Source organism: Neophocaena asiaeorientalis, unplaced genomic scaffold (assembly GCF_003031525.2).
Source record: "Neophocaena asiaeorientalis asiaeorientalis breed wild unplaced genomic scaffold, Neophocaena_asiaeorientalis_V1.1 scaffold87, whole genome shotgun sequence".
NCBI lineage: Eukaryota > Metazoa > Chordata > Mammalia > Artiodactyla > Phocoenidae > Neophocaena > Neophocaena asiaeorientalis.
In genome coordinates this window covers 3,320,134-3,341,985 of record NW_020175432.1, presented here as the reverse complement: position 1 = coordinate 3,341,985, position 21,852 = coordinate 3,320,134, and the positions used below count along the sequence as shown (strand labels likewise).

The window sequence follows — 21,852 nt, the reverse complement described above, 5'->3', positions numbered from 1 at the left end:
ACGGCGGCGGGGCGCTGAATCCGGCTCTTTGCCATTTTTTAACTGGTTCCGTCCCCACAGCAACCCCCATCATGAGCTGCCCATTCCATAGATGGGGAAGCGGAGGCACGGAAAGGTTAGGTCACTTGAATGGATCCCGGGCCACCTGGCCAGGAGACCCTGCCCTTCGGTAGTAGAGAACAAGGGAGCCCCGGGAAAAGGGCTGAAGGATAGTAAAAGGGGGTGATGGTTATAAGAAATGACTATAAGGCAGGGGAAGACTTGGGTTTTGAGGCTGGAGGTTTCAAGATGGAAGGGAAACCTTGGTAGGTAAGGACACTGCCACTGGATTGCTCAGTGTTGCTTCTCAGTCTTTTTCTACTCAGTCTTCAGGGCTTTGTCCCCACTTCCAGTGCCCTGTTTTTGCCAGGTTTCAGTCTGGGCTGGCTGACCTTGGATGGGTCACTTAGCCTGAATCTCCCTTTTGCATTTTTGTGTAATTTCATTCATAATAGGACCCACTTCTTTATTGGGTTCTAGCAAGAAGTAAACGGGATTGTGGGAGTCCCTCCCCTGCAACAGGACCTGGCACAGAATAAGCTCTGTCAGTAGGTCATCATCACTGGTCAGGGATTTCTCCACTCCCTCGTTGAGACACCTCTCTCAGAGGGGAAGTTAGCTCTCAGAGCCTCTTCGCCATGTCTGTGAAAATAGGAAAATGGAAATGGGAAAGATCGCATCTTTCCTAACCACCATTTGCAAGGGTTATGCTCCTACTGCCCTACATTGTTGTGTTTAGTTATGTGTGTTGCTTCATGTAGTCCTTCAGCAACCCCGGAGATAGGACTGCTTTTATAGAGCTTCTTTTAAGGGGCTCTGGGAAAATGGGGTCAGAGATGCAAAATAAATTATCCAAGATCAACATGCTTGTCTTACTCCTTCTCACCCAATACACACCTGTGAGGTTCATGAGGGCAGAGCTCCCCTTAAAATAATCCGGCCTCCCTCTGAAGTACCATGCCAGATTATGGATTACTGCCTCGTTACTTTGAGGAGTAGGTGAAACAGATCAGACTCTGTGAGAATTAGTTGTCATTCTTAGTGTCTTTCGTTTCCCACTTCTCACTACAGGTCAGAGAAACATGGCAGCAAGGAGAATTGCACAGGAGACTTTTGATGCTGTATTGCAGGAAAAGGCTAACCGATATCATATGGACCCCAGTGGTGAGGCTGTAGGCGAAGCTCTTCAGTTTAAAGCTCAAGGTAAATTAAAGTGCCTGTTTTTTTGGGGGGGTTGGAGCGTGTATTTAGGGTTGGGACAAGACCCCGATCTGCAAATCCTCAGATCCTACCTTCTTATTTGTTAAGGGGAGAGAAAATTTTCTCTTGGTCCACCTGTCATGTCACATCATTATGTAGAAGGAGGTATTGTCATTATCTCGAGGTTCTTCTCCCCGGGCACCTTCCCCCACCTAAAGACGGGCTCTTAAATAAACCTCCTGGCTCCATCCCCACCATTGCTACCCAGGTTTGAGCTCTTATCAGTTCTCACCTGGATTATTGCAATAATCTCCTCCTGAAAGGTCTTTCAGCTTCTGGCTTCATTTCCTCAAATCTGCTTTCCCCACAGATCTCTTTTTTTTTTTTTAATTAATTAATTAATTTATTTATTTTTGGCTGTGTTGGGTCTTCATTTCTGTGCGAGGGCTTTCTCTAGTTGCGGGGAGCGGGGGCCACTCTTCATCACGGTGCGCGGACCTCTCACTATCGCGGCCTCTCTTGTTGTGGAGCACAGGCTCCAGACGCGCAGGCTCAGTAGTTATGGCTCACGGGCCCAGTTGCTCCGTGGCATGTGGGATCTTCCCAGATCAGGTCTCGAACCCGTGTCCCCTGCTTTGGCAGGCAGAATCTCAACCACTGCGCCATCAGGGAAGTACCCCCACAGATCTCTTAATGCCAACCTTGCTGGGCCAAGTCCCTGCTTGGACCCTTGGGGCTCCCCATTTTGGGTTTATATCCTCAGACAAGTGCAGGAGCAGCCGGGTAACTGGTATGTGCAAGACAGGAGGGTCTGGGGGGCCTGTGGAGCTGCTGAACGTAGGCCCTGCCTGAAAACATTCCTTTTGCAAAGTTTTGAAACATAATGCCAACAGAATTAAAAATGGTGCCCATGGGGCTTCCCTGGTGGCACAGTGGTTGAGAGTCCGCCTGCCGATGCAGGGGACACGGGTTCGTGCCCCGGTCCGGGAGGATCCCATATGCCGCGGAGCAGCTGGGCCCGTGAGCCATGGCCGCTGAGCCTGCGCGTCCGGAGCCTGTGCTCCACAACGGGAGAGGCCACAACAGTGAGAGGGCCCGCGTACCGCCAAAAAAAAAAAAAAAAAAATGGTGCCCACACAGATTGTGGACAACTTGGAGGTGCTTCGCAGCACACAAGGCTCCTAGTCCTCATCCCCTGCTTTGGGCCTGTTGTTTCAGTTATACTGTGTGCCTCTCTGTGTTTTGAATCCCTCATCCCAGCTCTGCATGGTTAATTCCCTCAGGCACTAAGACTCAGCTCACAGGTGCCTTCCCCCAGGAGGCCCTAGTAGGCCTGGAGATTGATTTTGCACTGTGTACTTGCTCCTCTCCCATGGGCTGGCCTCCTCCAGGCCTCCTTTGGGCCTGTGCCGTTTGCTGCTGCACCAGCCCTTGAGCCAGCTGAGGTGTAGAGGAGGCTTTCTCAGTGTTGGCTGGATGAGCCTAAGTGCTTGGGGTAGGGATAACTGTTATTATGTGCTTTGGACCTGGAGAAACTGAGGCTTAGAGGCTGTCTCTAGATTCTGAGTTTTCAAAAATGAGTAGCAGACAAAACCATTCCTATTACAAAAGATGGGAAGAATTAAGTAGTTAAGAATAAGATGTAAAAAGCCTCTTTGCTGTTTCCTTACCCTTCAGAAGTAACCATATCTGTGGTGTTTTGTGCATCCTTTAATTCTTTTAGCCATATGTGAATCCTGAATACTTAATGTGTTTTTATATATATATACATATATGGGGGTATATGTACGTGCATATATGTGTGTATGTACATAAACCTGTGTGTATATATATGGGTATTTGAATCTTGGTTTATCTTTATCTAGAGACTCAAATACTAATACATATCTTAAGTTACCTCAGGAAAGGTTGGGGGCAGGGGAGACTGTGAACCCAGTAGGGTGCTAGATGGTTCTGGAACCGTTTCTTTGTCACAGAGCTGCATGGTCCATCGGTCAGCCTTTCTCTGTGCGTGTGCTCTACTCTGCACTTTTCCAATGCCTTGTAAACCAAGTCATTGGAAGATCCTGTTGTGTAGAATGCAGCCACTGCTCTACCTCTAGTGCTACCACCCTCACCAGGCCATCAGTAACCATCACTGTCTGGATTATCTTGGTGGACTCCTTGCCGGAACATCCACATCCACTCTTGTCCCTGTGGTCTGTTCCCCACAGAGCAGCCAGTGAGGTTGTCCCTCTGCTCCAACCCTCCCTCACCCTCCACCCCCATGGCTTTCTGTCTCATTCATAGTAAACCCCAGAGTCCTGTCAAGTGCCTGGCTTGGTCGGGTACCCACCCTGTTCTGTTTGCATCTTCTGTCACAATAGTTCCCTAATTTTGGTGCACATTAGAATCATTTGGGGGCTTTTTAAAAACCCTAATGCCCAGGTCACACCTCATTCTAGTTAATTAAGTCAGGATGCCCCAGGGACTTCAGTGTGCAGCAGAGTTTAGGTTCTGCCTTCTTACCACTTTGCCCCTCTTTCCCTCTGTTCCATTCTGGCCACATTTGTCCCCTCCTCATCTTACCTCAGGGCTTTGTCCTCACACTCCCTTTGCCTGGTAGGCTTTCCCCACAACTGCCTGTTCTGACCCCCACAGCAGGTCTCTGCTACTCAGATACAGTGTTTCAGAGTTGGCCACCTTGACCAGCCTGTCTAATAATGTCCTTCCCTCCTCACATTCCCGCCTGTTTATTTCTTACTGGCACTTCCTTACACCTCAAGGACTTTTTATGTTTGGCTCCCTCAACTGACAGGTCCAGGAAAGTGGGGTCTTTGCTGTCTCCTTTCCCTCTTGTAACTTCAGGGCCTATAACAGTGCTCACATGCAGTAGGTGCTTAGAAAGTACTGGTTGGACAAATAAACTTGGATTTATACAAAGCCCTGGCTTCCCGTGGCCTCTTGGCCCATCATTACTTCTTGGCATCTCTCTCTCCCTTTTCTTACATTTGACTTTTTGACTAGGTAATAGATTCTGATTCAAAAGCTAGAAAGTAAGAAAGGCACTCTGTGCAAAGTCTCCCTGAGGCCCACTGTTCCCATATGCCCATAGTTCACTTCTGTTGCTGGCTTCTTACAGTTTCTTTTTTTTCTTCTTGGCCGCACCACGCTTCTTATGGGATATTAGTTCCCCAGCAGGGATTAAACCCAGGTCCTCAGCAGTGAAAGCGTGGAATCCTAACCACTACCCCGCCAGGGAATTTCCCTTAGTTTCTTTATGCACAAATGAGCAAATGCAAACATAGTTTCCTATTTTTCTTATTTCTCCACAGAGGAGGACAAAAGTACACAGTGTTTAGTTTCCATTGTGGCCTCTGTTGTTGTGGCTTGTTTAGCTTCTGTCTTCCCTCCTATCTGCTTCAGTCTCTGTTTTTCCAGGAATTGGTTGGCCTAATGGACCTTTCTGAGGGAGCCTATCAGCCAACTTTGGGTCAGATGCTCAGCCAAGGCCCAGACAGCTGTGGTGGGTGCAGTGTCAGATATGGCTCCTGCCTCAGTGGCACTGTGGGCCAAGAGTTCCTCATAGGAAGCAGGGGAAGCAGACATCCTCTAGAAAACCCATCTGCTGTGTGATAGAAGTAGAAACACACAGGTGTTCTGGTCGCAGTAAAGAAGCCCAGGTTATTTGGGGACCAAATACCCTTCCCTGAGTCTAAAAGAGGGCTTGTAAAACAGAGCCAGGGCAGGAGATCTGAATGAGTGAGAGGCACTGCTGCCCAGCCTCGATGGACTGTCGTCAGGGCAAATGCAGGCCCAGTACTTGTAGGTCTTCTGTTTTTATAAGTAGTAAATCTATTTTTAAGTGAAACCACACACGTTTTAAATGTTGGCAATGAATATGAGCTTCTAAAATGCACTCTGACTGATAAAGCACCCCTGCTGGCTGGTGGTCTGTGGATCATCCGTTTGCAGCCTGTGGTCTGAAGTACCTTTGTGTTTCTTTCTGGATTGTTTATTTCAGATCTTCTAAGGACAGTCCCAAGAGCCAGAGCAGATATGTATGATGACATTCATAGCAACAGCAGATACACTCTGGGCGGATCTGTAGTTCATCCTCAAGACACTGGGAGAGAAGGCCTGAGAGGTGATATATTTCCAGGACCTTCCTTCAGATCAAGCAACCCTTCTGTAAGTGACGACAGCTACTTTCGCAAAGAATGTGGTCGGGACCTGGAATTTTCCCACCCTGACTCCCGAGACCAGGTCTTCGGCCACCGGAAATTGGGACATTTCCGTTCTCAGGACTGGAAATTTGCACTCCGTGGCTCTTGGGAACAAGACTTTGGCCATTCAGTTTCTCAAGAATCCTCCTGGTCACAGGAGTATAGTTTTGGTCCTTCTGCATTACTGGGGGACTTTGGCTCCTCCAGGCTGATTGAGAAAGAGTGTTTGGAGAAAGAGAGTCGGGATTACGATGTGGACCGCCCAGGAGAGGCAGACACTGTGCTCCGGGGCAGCAGCCAAGTCCAGGGCAGAGGCCGAGGTCTAAACATCGTTGACCAGGAGGGTGCCCTCCTAGGAAAGGGGGAGACTCAAGGCCTGCTCACACCTAAAGGAGGGGTCGGGAAACTTGTCATGCTGAGAAATGTGAGCACAAAACAGGTGCCCACTGTAAGTTGTATCACTCCCAAAACTCAGGGCACTGACCAAATTCAGAAGACCATCCCAAGTCCTGATCTGACCCTGGGGACAAACCCAGGGACGGAAGATGTCCAATTCCCCACTCAGAAAATCCCTTTGGGGCTTAATCTGAAGGATATTCGGCTCCCCAGAAGAAAGATGAGCTTCGATCTGATAGATAAGTCTGATGTTTTTTCGAGGTTTGGGATAGAAATAATCAAATGGGCAGGATTCCACACCATAAAAGATGATGTTAAATTTTCCCAGCTTTTCCAGACTCTCTTTGAACTTGAAACCGAAACCTGTGCTAAAACGCTCGCCTCATTCAAATGCTCCTTAAAACCAGAGCACAGAGATTTTTGCTTTTTTACTATCAAATTTTTAAAGCACTCTGCTTTGAAAACACCCAGAGTTGATAACGAGTTTTTAAACATGCTTTTAGACAAAGGTGCTGTGAAGACCAAAAATTGCTTTTTTGAAATCATAAAGCCCTTTGATAAATACATAATGAGGCTACAAGACCGGCTGCTGAAGAGTGTCACACCCCTGCTCATGGCCTGCAATGCCTACGAGCTGAGTGTCAAGATGAAGACCCTCAGTAACCCCCTGGACTTGGCTATTGCCCTGGAGACCACCAATTCTCTCTGCCGGAAGTCTTTAGCTCTTTTGGGACAGACGTTCTCCTTGGCCTCTTCTTTCCGGCAAGAGAAAATCTTAGAAGCCGTCGGCCTCCAAGATATAGCTCCCTCTCCTGCCGCATTTCCAAACTTTGAGGACTCTACTCTGTTTGGGAGAGAGTACATCGATCACCTGAAAGCCTGGCTGGTCAGCAGTGGGTGTCCACTCCAGGTCAAGAAAGCCGAACCCGAGCCAACCCGAGATCAGGAGAAAACGGTTCCTCCTACCAAACCTGAAATTCAGGCTAAGGCTCTGAGTGGTCTGCGTGATGGTAAGGAAAGCAGCAAAAGTTTCTGTTTGTTGCGATTTGCTTGCTTTTCATGTTTTCTTGTAATGTCTCTCATTCTCTTTGATATTTGTACATAAAACTCCTTTAGCCAGTTGGAAACAAATCAGAATTTTAGTAGTAAACTCACAGTGACCAGTATACATGCCTGCCATTCATTCTGTAAGCATGTAAGCATGCGTTAGGAATCTTCTGTCTGTTACAGAAGTCCTTAGACTTTCTGGGTCAAGACTCCTTTGGGAATCTGATGAAAAGCTGTGGTCCTTGCCAGGGAAAATACATATATGTTTGTACACAATGTTGCACTTTCTGGGGTGTTTGTGTCATCCTGCAGCCAAGTTTTAAGAAGCCTTGTTCCGACAGCACCCCTTCTCTACCCCCGCCAAGTTATTACTAGAAGGGAGAGTAAATGCTGGGCACAGTCTCTTAAGAATTCTCCAGGCTTCTAAGGGAAAGAAATCACAAAACCCAGCCCCTCCTTTGCTGGGATTAGGGGGGCTATAGGAGAGGCCCCAGCTCAGCTCAGCATGGGGAGTCAGGAAGGCTATGTTTGAGCTGTTTTGAGGGATGCGTGGTGGAGGCACCTTTTCACCTGCTCGCGTTTCTAGACTGGCTAAAGGTTGAGAGATCACTTAGGTATACCTGGTAACTTGCAGTTAACGAGTTGGCTTACTGGGGAGGGGAAAGACCTAGAAGAAGGTAATAGAAATAGAAATGACTGGCTGGTGTCCCTTGTCCCTCCCCCTTGCTCTCAGGATGGACCTTCTCACAACCCAGACATCCCAGAGGTCATGAGCACACATAGTGGCCATGTGGCCATTTAGGAAGTCCCCTTTCCCTCTGATAGAGTTTTCAGCTTCCATTGCCCCAGCCAAGTTGGGAAGTCTCATTTGTCCCTGAGTCTCTGCAATCCTCTCCACCCTCGTGGAGCCCTGACTGCGACAGGCACTGGGTAGGTCGCTCCACGGATGGGCGGCCACACCTACTCCCAGAGAGAGAGCCTTCCAGTAGTGGGCTCAGGACTGAAGCAGGACCTCTCCTCCCCACATCCCCCAAAGTAGTGGGGTGGAAAGTCAGTATAACAACGATACTGAAGAACTGTAAGAAGGACAAAAAAGTCCCCCATAACCTAAAGTTGCCTGCCACTGTCCCCTGGTTGTGCTGCTATGAGGGCATGCCTGTAGCTGCAGTCTTGCTTTACTGAAAACACTGCAGTCTGCTCTTTTACAGGATTATCGAAGGCTCTTTTCTGTGTTTCTGCAGCATTTGCAGCATCATGACTAAATGTGAATTTACCTCACCTCTCCCTTGATGTTGGACTCATAGTGCCTTTTATTAGAGGCTTCTGAGGCTGAGCAGAGCTCAGTTCCCATGAGATTGGCATCTGCAAAGCATTGGCTCCTTTTCTGGTCAGCAGGTAGACAGCACCAGCGCCCACGTCTTATGGGGCGCTGCCCTGCCATTACTTCAGTACTGTTAGAAATGCTGGGATGACATCTTTGGTTGCATTTATTATTGCTATTATTTTCGTTAAAAATATTTTTGAATCCTCCCTTAAAGGAGATATTCACAGAATGATTGCTGGGCCAAAAGTAGGACCCACTTTCTGGCCCTTACTATGGTCATCTTCTCTAGAGATGGTTGCAATGATGCACAAATTTCATTATCTTTGAAAGCTTCTGACTTTGAATCTCTTATTCTTTTGTAAAATCATATAAAACTAGCAGTTCTATAGAATAAGAGCTGACAACAAAAAAAGGGAAAGTAATTTCAGAGGGGAAATGACATGACAATTGAAGGATTGACTCATCCTATGTTAAGAACTCACATTGATGTTTAAAATACCATTCCACAGAACAAACTGGAAAACCTCTCCAGTTCAGGGGTGATTTTTATTGAATGAGACCATCTGTGCTATTAAAACTAGCAAATATCAGAAAACTAAACAATGTTAGTGTTTAAGGACATAATGCTCTTCTGTGTTGCTGGTGGCATTGTAAATTACAAGTCATTGGAGGAAATTCACACTTTAAGAAATGTTGTCTTTTCATACATTCAGCAGATATTTTTTGTGAACACCTACCTTGGAACTACTGACTTTTTTTTTTTTTGCGGTACGCGGGCCTCTCACTGTTGCGGCCTCTCCCGTTGCAGAGCACAGGCTCCAGACGCGCAGGCTCAGTGGCCGTGGCTCACGGGCCTAGCTGCTCCGCGGCATGTGGGATCTTCCCGGACCGGGGCACAAACCCGTGTCCCCTGCATCAGCAGGTGGACTCTCAACCACTGCGCCACCAGGGAAGCCCTACTGACTTTTAATTGGGAAATTTTTCTTTGTAAATTTATGTATATGTTTTATGATTACAAAACACATGTGTGTTTAACTTTTATGGATAAAGCAAACACAAAAAATGAAATCCCTGATAAATCTACCACCCATAGATAATCTCTGTTAATTTTCTGGTATATTTCCTTCTAATTTTTTTCTGTGTGTCTGTATTTATGTATCTCTTTTCCTTTTTTTCGTATTGCAACTCACAGTTTAGATATACTTTTTACATATTTTATACCTAGATACAGTTTATGTCTTTTGTTCTCCCCTTAATATTGTGAACATTCAAGTTAAGATGTATGCAAAAGGTGGTTAGGAGTTGCTGCACACCATTTTCTCCTATAGAATATGTATATATATTGCTCTGTACAGTCATCGTAAGTTTGTGACTGTTTCTCTCCTAGCGATTATGCTGCTATAGCTTTTGAGAGGATATTTTGCATATTGGTTTCGAGAATAACAGGCCCCTTTCCTCTTTTCAATGTTGGTCTGTCATGAACGAGGATTTCAGTTCCTGGTGCCTGCTTAGGCCCCATCCTAAGCCTTCAGTTCTGTCCTGGTCTTCCCAGGCCCCATGTGGTCCAGTGTGTTTCTCAGAAAAGCCCTTCTGTGTGTTCCAGAGGTCCCCCAACGAGCAGACCACAAGGTGGTGGACACCATTGACCAGCTGGTCACACGTGTTGTTGGAGGCAGCCTGTCTCCCAAAGAAAGAGCTCTTCTCAAGGAGGACCCTGCTTACTGGTAGGTCTTTAAATGTTGCTCTTCAGAATTCCTCCCATAAAGTACATGGCAATGTTTTTGTTGCTCTGATGATGTCCAGAGAAGAGGGTGAGATGCTTATTTTGCGCTGTGGTGTAGTCAGTGGAAGAGCATGAGGGTGGGTCAGGTTCATGTGGGTTCAAGCTCCAGTCTGCTGCTTACCTGCCATGTGGCCTTCTCTCATCTGGACACGGAGCACTTTGTCCCTGCTGTGCTGGTTTGAGGATGAGGTGAGAGGTGTATGCAAAGAATGAGTGTAAGATAAGGAATATATCACAGCAGTTGTTTGTGATTTATTGCTACTGTTTGTTAAACTGTCTTTTCCTTTTGCCTTATTGCCTCTTCACTTGAATAGAACTTTTTAAAATTAAAGTTTTCACCATAAATACAGTATTTGATCATTAGAGAAGGTAAAGAAGAACAGAAAATTGGGCAAAGCCACCTGTGTGCTTACTGGCATTCACTGGCATTTTTGGGTATTTGCTTCCAGCCTTTCTGCTCATTGCGAGCTGTTTGGTTTTTAACACAGTTGTGATTATGCTGTGATATACGCTACTCCTTTTAGATAACAAAGGAAAATGCTCGTATTCCCTACTTTTTGAAAACATTTCAGATGGCTGTGTTTACCGGTTCGCAGAGTTGGTGATCAGTTTATCTAGCCATTCCTCTCTTGTTGGATTTTTAGAATATTTTTGATTGTACACTATTTTTAATTTTTTCTGTGAATAGCTTAATGTGTCACATTTCTGTGTGTGTTTAGGATTATCTCTAGATTAGATTGCTGGAAGTGGAAAGGTTTTATACTTCGTTAACTTTTTAAAAAATGATCAAAGTGGCATATGCCCTTTGTAAAAATAGAGAAAAGTAAAAAGGCAAAGATGGAGTTACTCAGAGCTCTCCCACTTTTCCCCCACAGTGTGTGCTCTGTAGTTGTGTCCTGTGTTTTAAACTTAACATAATTGTCCTTATTATCAATGAATGCATACTATTCCTTCTTACACAGTATACTACACTCAACCATTGCCCATTGGTGGATTCTTGGATTCTAATAACGTTATGATGAATGTTGTCTTGCTTTTATTTATGTCTACATTTCTGGCAGTTTATTACGGTAGTATGTGGGAGTAAAATTGCTAGTTTAAAAAGAAAGCTCATTTTAGAGGCTTTTGATCTGTGTCAGTGTTTCTCAACTGCAGCATTATTATTGTTATTATTTTTAAAGAAGATGTTGGGGGTAGGAGTTTATTAATTAATTTATTTATTTTTGCTGTGTTGGGTCTTCGTTTCTCTGCGAGGGCTTTCTCTAGTTGTGGCAAGTGGGGGCCACTCTTCATCGCAGCGCGCGGGCCTCTCACTATTGCGGCCTCTCTTGTTGCGGAGCACAGGCTCCAGACGCGCAGGCTCAGTAGTTGTGGCTCACGGGCCTAGTTGCTCCGTGGCATGTGGGATCCTCCCATACCAGGGCTCGAACCCGTGTCCCCTGCAGTAGCAGGCAGATTCTCAACCACTGCACCACTAGGGAAGCCCAACTGCAGCATTATTGATGTTTGAGGCTAGATAATTCTCTTCAGGGGGACTGTCCTGGGCATCCTTGGCCTCCACTCACTAGGTGCCAGTAGAAGCCTCCATCCCAGCCAAAAATACTTTCAGACATTGCTCAGTGTCCCCTGGGGGACAGAGTTGTCCCTGGTGGAGACCACTGATCTTTATCATCAGGTTATTTTCCGTGATTGACACCCTTACTGCCACTCCGTACATGTGCCATGCCTTCACATGAGTGTTTTTGACTTAAAGATAATTTCATAGTGTGATGTTTTACCATATATTCTTTTGTTAATTAAAAAGATTATGTGTTTGCTCATAGGATTTCTAGTTGTAGTTCCTCTTTTTTGAGTGATCTGTTCAGGTCTGGTATAGTCAATGCTGTATCCATACCAAGCTCTCTATTCTTGCTGTTGTAATTTCTAAAGATGCTTGAAAGGTGTAAATTTCTGTGTAATGGCACCAGGGCTTTGGTCCTAACCAGCATGATTTTTCAGGAGAAGAGTTAGAACTTGTTATGGTTTTATTTTTACAGAATTTTTTGTTTTTTGGCTGCACTGGGTCTGTGTTGCTGCACTCGGTCTTTCTCTAGTTATGGCGAGCGGGGCTACTCTTTGTTGTGGTGCATGGTCTTCTCTTTGCGGTGGCTTCTCTTGTTGTAGAGCACGGGCTCTAGGTGCGTGGGCTTCAGTAGTTGCAGCGCTTGGGCTCAGAAGTTGGGGCTCATGGGCTCTAGCGCGCATGCTCAGTAGTTGTGGCGCACGGGCTTAGATGCTCCATGGCATGTGGGATCTTCCTGGACCAGGACTCAAACCCGTGTTCCCTGCATTGGCAGTGGATTCTTAACCACTGAGCCACCAGGGAAATCCTTTACAGAATTGTTGAATTCATCAAGATTATGTTCCTGTGTTGAATAAGATAGGCATGTAACTTAAAAGGTAAAAAAAAGAAAAGAAACCCAGTAACCTAATTGCCCCAGTATCATTTATTGAATACTTTTTATTTAGCAAATACTTTTGCTTTCTGTGCACTTGGTACCATTCTAAGCACTTTACTGCTTTAAGCATTAGCTGGCCGAACCCTCATAAACAACCTTTTGAGGTAGGTATGTTGTCATCCTGATTTTACAGACAGAAAAGTTGAGGCTCAAAAGAGACCTCTTGCCTCAAGGAGACACAGCTAGTAAAAGACAGAGCTGAGATTCACGTTCTGGCTGTGTGGTCTCAACCAACGCTCATACTGAAGGAAGGAGGCTAGATAGCCTCAGATTGACAGATGAAAGCAGAGACCAAATCCTCTGGGTAAGATGTCATCTAGACTTGGAAGACCCAGGGGCAATTTCCAGGTGATTGCCGAGGTGATTGGGCTGGAGGGAAGGGGGACCCTGAGAGGACTAGGAGCATGCCTCTCTGCTGCATGACTGCTCTGCACTACCCATCAGGTTCATGATCTCTGACAGTCAGGGGTGGCAGACGGAAGCATAGCCAGAGCTGGGCGTATGTGTGGCAGTGGGAGAGGGTTGCAAATCAGAAATGAGCATTGAGCTCTAAACCAAGTATTTGAGGGAAACTGGCAGCATGAAGGAGGGCCACCCAACCCAGCAGATCTGGCACCTAAGAAGTTACTATAAGGAAAAGAAGATTGTCTACAAGTACATGTGTGTAATTAATAGTCTTGGGTGGATAATAGCATATTGTATCCATGAAATAGGAACTGCTTGTTATGGAAAAGAACCAATTAAGGATCTTGGAATTGACAAATGTGATTGTTGAAATGATCTCAGTGGTCGGCTGATAGAATTGACCTGGATGAAGAACAGATTAGGGAGCTGGACTCAGAGACGTGATCACCTGTGACTTCCTTCAGAAAGAATTACCCGGAGACTGTAAGAAGAAAGAGTATGCAAAAAACAGTGTTAAAGAACTAGTAAACTTAGGTTTTTGGTGTGTATATTTGAATTCTTAAAGTAGTACTTTACCTAATGTGATTTACCAAAAAAATGAAGTAAACACAAGTGGCAAAATGTTTCTGCCATGATATCAATGGCAGAAACCATGGCTGTGTCTATGTGGCATGCAGGATCTTAGTTCCCTGACCAGGGATTGAACCCATGCCCCCTACAGTGGAAGTGCAGAGTCTTAACCACTGGGCGGCCAGGGAAGTTCCCAGTTCTACTCCTTGGAGACAGTCGCTTTTAGTTCATTAAACTACTTTTAACTGTTACTTCTGTATCTCTAGAGATGATAAGCCTATGTTGCTCTTTTTTTTGTTTGTTTGTTTTTTATGACCACACTGCAGGTCTCGTGGGATCTTAGTTCCCCAACCAGGGATCGAACCCAGGCCCCGAAAGTGAAAGCACCAAGTCCTAACCGCTGGACCACCAGGGAATTCCCCAAAGCATTTTCCTTGTAATGAAAAGTGTGTAATTCAAGCCTCACAGCAACATGATGAAGTAGCTTATTGTTATCATCCATCTCATCTTACAGATGGAGAAACTGAGGCACAGAAAGATTCAGTAAATCTCACAGCTAATAAGTGGCTACACTGGGATTTGAACTGTGCAGGCTAGCTTAGGAATATTCTATGCTCTTGATGTTACGCTCCACTAGAACTAAGGGAGATGGGTTTGTGACATGTCCTCACACTGCATGCACTTGGCATTAGAACTGACCAGGGGAAAGGGACTTACATCTTGGGGATCCAGGTCACCTGGGCACTGACTCCACTTTCTGCCCTGGATGAGGGGCTGCGTTTGACTTGAGAACTGGAGCTTCTGTTTTGGTCAGCCTTCCCTTATGTGGCAACCCTTGCCTGTTAGGATGCAATCTTGCAGGATGCTGCTGTTGGCCCAGCAGAGTGTCCAGGGCAGCAGAGGAGCCAGCACACAGCCTCTTTCCTCAGATCCAGCCAGACCTTGACTGTACAGTGAGCATCAACAGGAGCTTCATATGGAGCTGCCCACCAGGGACATGCCACATCACACGGTGCTGCCAGCGTCCTGCTGTGCACTGCCACCTCACAGCCAATCAGCTTCTGTTATTGGTAATTGGGAACCTCATCTAATATATGATCTCAACTTCAGCGTCCAAAAGCCGCATGAAATATTGCCATACTCACCAAACAGTACTCGTTCTTTAACACAAACTGAGATTGAACGTTCACAAAAAACTTGTTATGAATGAGGTCGTGTAGAAAATTACAGAATGTCCCAGGAAAGGGAAGTCACGTGGGCCACATTGTGCAATGCATAGAAGTTGAAACCAGCAACAGCCAAAATAAAACAGGCTTCTGAATAACTTTTGTATGAAAGAGAATTAGAATTGGAATTAGAAATTCTTCAGAAGGAAGTAGCAGGGAGAGCATTGCATATAGAATGCATCCGTGACAGCGGTTGGGAGAAAGGTGCGACCTTGTGTGTGTATCAGAAATAAAGAGTGAAGGTAAGCATTCAATTCATGAAGCAAGAAAGAAATGGTGCAAAAAGCCCAGAGACTACAAGGAAAGGGTTAATAGAGATGAAAGAAAGTGCTAATGAAAAAGTCAACAAAGTAAATAATGTGACCTTCTCCTTCTAATCCAGTCATGCCTCTTTCTAACCCATTCCTTGAGCAAATCCTTAAGTTTGCTTTATATTCTTTCAACCTATATGAAAAAAACAGATATACGTGGATGTCATGTACACAAAGCAGTTTCATATGGTACGTATCAATGTTGGTCTTCTCTAGTTTGCTGTCTGTGAGCTGTATTACGGATCTCTTTCTATGTTAGTACATGTAACTCAAACTCCTCTCTTCTGTACTGTTCTCATTATGACTCTGGCATGTGATTTCACAGCGGTGGCACACTCAGTGCCTTAATGATGTAGTTAAAAGGTCGCTGAGTGCTCACCACTTGAAGGGCATCATCTCCTGAAAGTGATGTCCAGGAGCAACACCTGCCACTTCCTGACAGCAGAGAGCTTCCATGGTTTCAGGGTAACTGGTTTGTATTGTGAGGCCACCAGGAGCTGGGAGCTCCTTCATGGCTGCTGATGACGGAAATTGAGGAGGAATCGACCAGTGTTCGGTCAGAGCTCCTGGTCACCCTGTGGTCACTCTGAGCAGGACAGATGACCAAGGCCCAGCGCTGGGTTCTTGGTGGAGCCGGGCGGAGCCTCTCCAACAGCAGGGAGGCCACCAAGTAGAAAGGGTTTGCAGAAGTGTATTTACAGCGACAATTTGGTCATGCTGGTGTATTCACAAATGTCCTGCTATTCCTGTTTTGTTATATAGGTTTTTATCTGATGACAGTAGTCTGGAGTATAAATATTATAAGCTGAAGCTGGCAGAAATGCAGCGGATGAGCCAGAACTTGCCAGGAGCAGATCAGAAGCCGATGGCGGCAGAGTGTGCAGTCCGGGCCATGCTATATTCCCGGGCAGTCCGGAGCCTCAAGAAGAGGCTCCTACCAGGGCGGCGGCGGGGGCTGCTTCGAGCTCAAGGACTCCGGGGCTGTAAAGTGAGGAGAGCGACCACCGGTACCCAGACCCTCCTCTCCTCAGGCACCAGGCTGAAACACCATGGCCGGCAGGCTCCAGGCTCCTTGCAGGGAAAGCCGCCCCAACCAGATGGAAGTGATGCTGCCAAGGACTGCCCGCCAGACCCAGCCGGACCCTCTCCTCGGGACCCCAGCCCAGAAGCCTCAGGCCCATCCCCCAAGCCAGCAGGAGTGGATGTCTCCGAAGCCCCTCAGACCTCTTCTCCCTGCCTGTCTACTGATGGTGAGTGCTCACTTCTGTCCCCCTCCTCTGGGCCCCAGCCCCAATGCTCATCTATCCCCAGGGCTCTCTGCAGAGACAGGTGGCTTCAGTGGGCTGGGCTGGGCAGCAGGCAGCAGCGAAAGGGACCTGGCCAGAATGGCACACACACGGGCACTCTCTCTCCTCTTGCTTCCTCAAGGGGCTGGCTCTAGACTCCTGCTGCACCCTTCCTCTTATCCTGAGTGTGGAGCTGACACGAGGTGCTGCCTGGTGACTCTGTGCTTCCCTGCAAGGTCCTCCTGCTGGCCAGCAGGGTGTGCCATGTGCCCGTGCTTAGGGCTTTGAGCTCCTTGATCCATTTCTCTCTATTCTTGCCCGTTATATGTTCCATAAGGCTGCCCGTGTTCTCCTTCTGCTTCCTCTTCCCCGCTAAGGTCTCTGTGTTTCCTTCCTTAGAGTTTGTTGACCAGCAATTTCTTTTGTTTCTCCCAGCCATTACCTTCTCCTACTGCAACAGGCCTGCCCTCTGCCCAGTGCTTCCCACTCAGCACTAGGTGGGAATGGAGAGGGAAAAAATCTACACAACTGCTACATTTCTCTAGCTGTTGCTACATAACAAGCCAGTCCAAACTGTGGCTTCAAACAGGAGGCATCCAGTGTTGCTTCAAGTCAGCTGGGCTGGGCCTGCAAACTGTCTGCAGGCAGTGGCCAGTTGTCTGGAACTGTCAGCTGAGATGATAGGGGTAGTGGGCTACATGCCTGTCACCCACCAGCAGTTCACCTGACAGTCGGGTTTGGCCATCCAGGAGAGACAGAGGAGGTGCTTGAGCCCTCTCAGGCCTGGACTCCACATTTCTGTCACATTCGTAGCCAGCAAGAGTTCCAGGGCCAGCTCCAGTTCAAGGGGAAAAAAGAGAGTCCACCTCTGCTGGACAGAGCTGCAGAGTCACATGGCAAAGGGCAAGGGTACAGTGAGGGGCCGTCTTTATAATCAGTCTCCACAACCCCACGATGTTCACATGGGAATTGGCAGCTCAGAACGAATACATGACAGTTGCTTTATTTTGTAGTTGATACGAAGACAATGGAGACTGCAGAGAAACTGGCCAGATTTGTTGCTCAGGTGGGACCAGAGATTGAACAATTCAGCATAGAAAACAGCATTGACAACCCTGACCTTTGGTATGTACCCATCACACCCCTTTAATCTGAGGCCATGAGTGTCCTGAGAGCCCACAGGAGTTCACCCCATGAGTGTCCTGAGAGCCCACAGGGGGTCGCCCTGGGATAAATCACGACTTCACTTCTGCTGAGCTCAGGGCTGTTAGGGAGCATCTGTTTTGGGTTGTTGGGAGACCTGCCCTCATCTGGGGCATCAGGAAAAGCCTCCCCCGGAGGGAAGTTTAAGCTGGATCTGAAGGTTCAATGGGCGTTGGCCAGGGGAAAGGGGAGAGAATGCCCTGGCCGAGGGACTTATAGTTTCCCCAGGACCTTTGCAGAGGCAAAGAGGAGAGTGTGTCCTCGCCCATGAGTCTGAGGAGGAGGAGGGCACTGTCCCTGGTCATGCTGGCTACTCTGGGCAGGATGAGAATGTGCTGCTCATGTAGCATGTTGGGTTTTGGTCCAGATGTAAGCAGCAAGCCCTTCCACTCAGTGATGGCGTGGCACCCTTGTGCCAGGAGGGGGCACCATTTTCCTCTCCATTCTTCAGATGGCGTAATCATTCAACACTACACAGCCCAGAGGCCACAGAACCAGAGCCCCACTCTGCCTGCGGGGTGCGGGTTCTCCTTCACGGAGAGGCTGCCTGAGGGCCATGTGTTCCCAGTACTGAGCCGTAACCCGGCTGGGCTCCCCTTGGAGTGTGGGGTTCCCATGCTGTGTAGATTGTGTCCTATTGCCAGCTAGGGGTTCCGGGCGCTCACCCTGCTCCCAGCATGCTAGAGAGTCGTGCCTCAGCTTAGTTAAGAATACAGTTAAAAACTTTACATTTCCTGGAGCATTTCTGGGACCCAGTAGTGGCTAAGCGCATACTTCTAGTTTGGCCTTACACACAATCTCTTTGTGTTTGTGGTGAGAATTTTTGGGTATCTTCCAGAAGGGGATTGTTGAATCATAGTTCAATGCAAACTAAGTTTTGTTAGTGCGAATTCCCCTCCCTGAGGGCCACTCTCCTACGAGTGTCATGAGTGCCTGTCCCCACCCCCCCCACCTTTTGGCATGCCTTTGAGCCAGTGGGATTGGTGAGGAATTTCTAATTTTCTCAGTGAAGTTTTAGTTTGCATTTTTCTTACGAGTGAAATTGAACCTCTTTTCATAAACTTGTGTCCTTTGAATATCTTTCTGTAAACTGTTCATATCATTTGCCCTTTTTTTAAAAAAAAGTTTTGTTGAGGTATAATTGACATGCCATAAACTGCACATATTTGTCTAATAAGTTTTTTTTATTAATTAATTTATTTTTTACTGCATTGGGTCTTTGTTGCTGTGAGCAGGCTTTCTCTAGTTGCAGTGAGTGGGGGCTACTCTTCCTTGCGGAGCGCGGACTTCTCATTGTGGTGGCTTCTCTTGTTGCAGAGCACAGGCTCTAGGTGCGCAGGCTGCAGTAGTTGTGGCACATGGGCTCAGTACTTGTGGCGTGCAGGCTCAGTAGTTGTGGCCCATGGGCTTGGTTGCTCTGCAGCATGTGGGATCTTCCCGGACGAGGGCTCGAACCCTGAATTGACAGGAGGATTCTTAACCACTGCGCCACCAGGGAAGTCCCTGTCTAATAAGTTTTAATGCGTGTTTACACTCATGCAGCCATCACCAGCATCAAGATGATGAACACATCCATGACTCAAAAGTTTCCTTGTGCCCTTTGTCATCCCTTCCTGCAGGCAGCTGCTGATCAGGGCTCTCTCACTGTAAATAGTTTGCATTTTCTATAATTTTGTGTAAATGCAGTTTGTTTTCTCCTTTTGTCTGGCTTCTTACTCCACATAATTATTAGGGTTCATCCATGTTGTGTGTATCCATAGTTCATTCCTGTTTATTGCTGAGTGTATCGCATTGTATGGCTGGACCACAGTTATTTACCCGTTCAGCTGTTGATGGCATTGAGATGTTTCCATTCTGGGACGATTTCAGATAAACCTTCTGTGAGCAGTCATGTACAAGGTCTGCTTTTATTTCTCTCCAGTAAAATACTGAGGCAGAGAAAGACTGGCTCACATGGTGGGTCTGTGTTTAACTTTTGAAGAAACTTCCAGACAGTCTTTCTAAGTGGTGGCACAGTTTTGCATTTCCAGCAGCTTGGGTGAGAGTTCTGGTTCCTCCCCATCCTCACCAGCACTTGATAGTGTCAGTCTTCTTCATGTTAGCCCTCTTGGTGCGGGGGAGGGGTGGTTCTCATTTGTGTTTCTCTGAGGACTAACAGTGCTGAGCATCTTTGCATGTGCTTATGTATTTCTTTAGTGAAGTGTCTGCTCGGATCTTTGGCCTCTTGTTTTATTGGGTCGTTTATTTACTTATTAATGAATTTTGAGAGTTTGTTATGTATTCTTGATACAAGTTATTTGTCAAGTGTGTGGTTTGCAGATAATTTCTCCCAGTCTGTGACTTGTTTTCTCATTCTAGCAGTGTCTTTTGGAGGGCAGAAGTTCTTAATCTTTGCCCTTTTCTCGATTGGGATTTTTGGATTTATTCTTTCTAGTTTCTCTGACCTTTTACCTGTAATGTAATTGTATCTATTTCCTTCATAGTTGGATATTTTTCACTTTACTTATGGTATGTTCTGCAGTGCAGAAACGTTTGATCTAGTAAAATTTCTCAGTTTTATCTCGTTGCACCTGGATACAGAGTTACAGTTAGAAAGAATCTCCCTACACTCAGATTATAAAGACATTTATGTATTTTCTTCTACAACTTGTATGGCTTGGTTTTTACATTTAGATCTCTGATCGGTGTGGGGTTATTCAGGAGCAGAGAGTACAGCATAGATCCAATTTAAATATTTTTGTAAAAAGCCGCCCAGTTGTTCCCAACACCATTCGTTGAAAAGACTGTTCTTTTTCACAGTGATTTGAGAGGCCGCCTTCATCAGATACTGTGTTTCTGGCCTTCCTCTTGGTCTGTCTGTCCATAGACAAGTACCACACTGTTTTAACTATAGAGGCCTAACACACCTTGTAATACCTGGTGGAACTGAGCCCCTTGTTGATCTTATTCAGGGGTTTCCTAGATAGTCTTACATACTCATGTTTCTATATGAACTTAAGAATCATGTTCAGATCCAGAAAAAAATTATGCTTTTACTTCTATACATTAATATTTAATTAAGGGAGAATTGACTTCATTATGAGCCTGAGTTGTCCTGTCCAAGAACAAGGGCTGTCTTTCCTTTGGCCCAAGTAAATTTTGTGTGTTTTCGGTTTCTCACACCAGCCGCAGCTCCAAGCTGTGGCTAGGGCCATTGGACTCCGAGGCTCAGAGAGGCCTTTTTGCCAGCACGTTCACGCAGCTTTGCTGCAGGACATGAGGCAGGAGGTGACACACCTGTCTCCATCTCATGGCCGGAGTATGGGAGGAACCAGAGAGTCACAGTGAGCACACGCAGGCCCAGAGTGGCCGGTGACGTAATCAGAAAGAGATGAGGTAAGGCCCAGTTCGGATCTCCTGGCTGTAGTGTTAGAGCTCGTTCTAGCATGTTCTCTGGTTGTCCCTGCATACCTTGTTCCTCCAGCTCCCTCCCCGAGAAAGCAATAAGGCCTCTTATGTTCTGGCTACTTCGTTAAATTACTAGTACTCTTCAAGCTTTCTATCTCATTGTAAAGCTGCCCATCAACCACAGCTGGTGGAAAGAGGTCATGTGTTTGCTTCTTTGTCCCACCCCCAGCTTTGTCAAGTCCATTTGGACAGTTTCAGAAAATACGAATGTTTATAGAGAACCCTCTGGTTAACCAATGTATTTCATCTTTATCCCAGGTTTCTACATGACCAAAACAGTTCAGCTTTCAAATTCTATCGAAAAAAAGTATTTGAACTGTGCCCATCGATTTGCTTTACGTCATCTACGCTGAACCTTCCTGCCAGCAAGAGCACCGATTCTCAGGAGAGCCCCCTGGAGCCCATGGAGGGGGAAGGAGAGTTTGAGGATGAGCCCTCTCAGCGCAAGGCTGAGCTGGAGAGCCCAGAGGTGATGCCTGAGGAAGACGAGGACGAGGAGGAGGATGAGGAGGACGAGGAAGGGAGTGAGGAGGCCCCCACTCTTGGAGGGGCCTCCAGGCCGGCAGGAGGGTCGACCAAGTCTGAGGGCTCGGAGGGCAGCCCCCCAGCTGATGGCCTCCTGAGTGGGGTGGCCGAGGATGGCCCGGCTGGTGCGCCTGCCCTGTCACAGTCCTCTTCAGGGGCCTGCTTCCCCCGGAAGAGAGTCAGCAGCAAGTCGCTGAAGGTCGGCATGATTCCGGCTCCCAAGAGGCTGTGTCTCATCCAGGAGCCCAAAGGTAAGTGCCTGGCTATTGACACAGTGCCCCCAGCACGGTCTTCTGTTTAACACCTGAGGAGGAGTCATGGTGCTCGGTTGTGGGCCATGAAAAATTGTGGAGACGTTGTCTGTTTTGAAGAATTTACCTGGCCCTC

The 21,852-nt window shown here is 46.9% G+C and overlaps 1 protein-coding gene across 6 annotated transcripts in view; it reads left to right on the top strand.

Moving 5' to 3' along the window:
• SUGP2 (SURP and G-patch domain containing 2) overlaps positions 1–21,852 on the top strand; it is a 31,136-nt gene that overhangs the window by 878 nt on the left and 8,406 nt on the right. For all 6 annotated transcript variants that reach the window (XR_003006211.1, XM_024767308.1, XM_024767312.1 and 3 more), the window contains exons 2-7: positions 1,111–1,242; positions 5,243–6,850; positions 9,815–9,935; positions 15,767–16,254; positions 17,304–17,415; positions 21,199–21,716. Coding sequence is in view for 5 of the 6 variants with exons in the window: in XM_024767308.1 (XP_024623076.1) it covers positions 1,111–1,242; positions 5,243–6,850; positions 9,815–9,935; positions 15,767–16,254; positions 17,304–17,415; positions 21,199–21,716 (2,979 nt within the window). In the remaining variant the exon portion in view is untranslated. The remainder of the gene's footprint in view (positions 1–1,110; positions 1,243–5,242; positions 6,851–9,814; positions 9,936–15,766; positions 16,255–17,303; positions 17,416–21,198; positions 21,717–21,852) is intronic.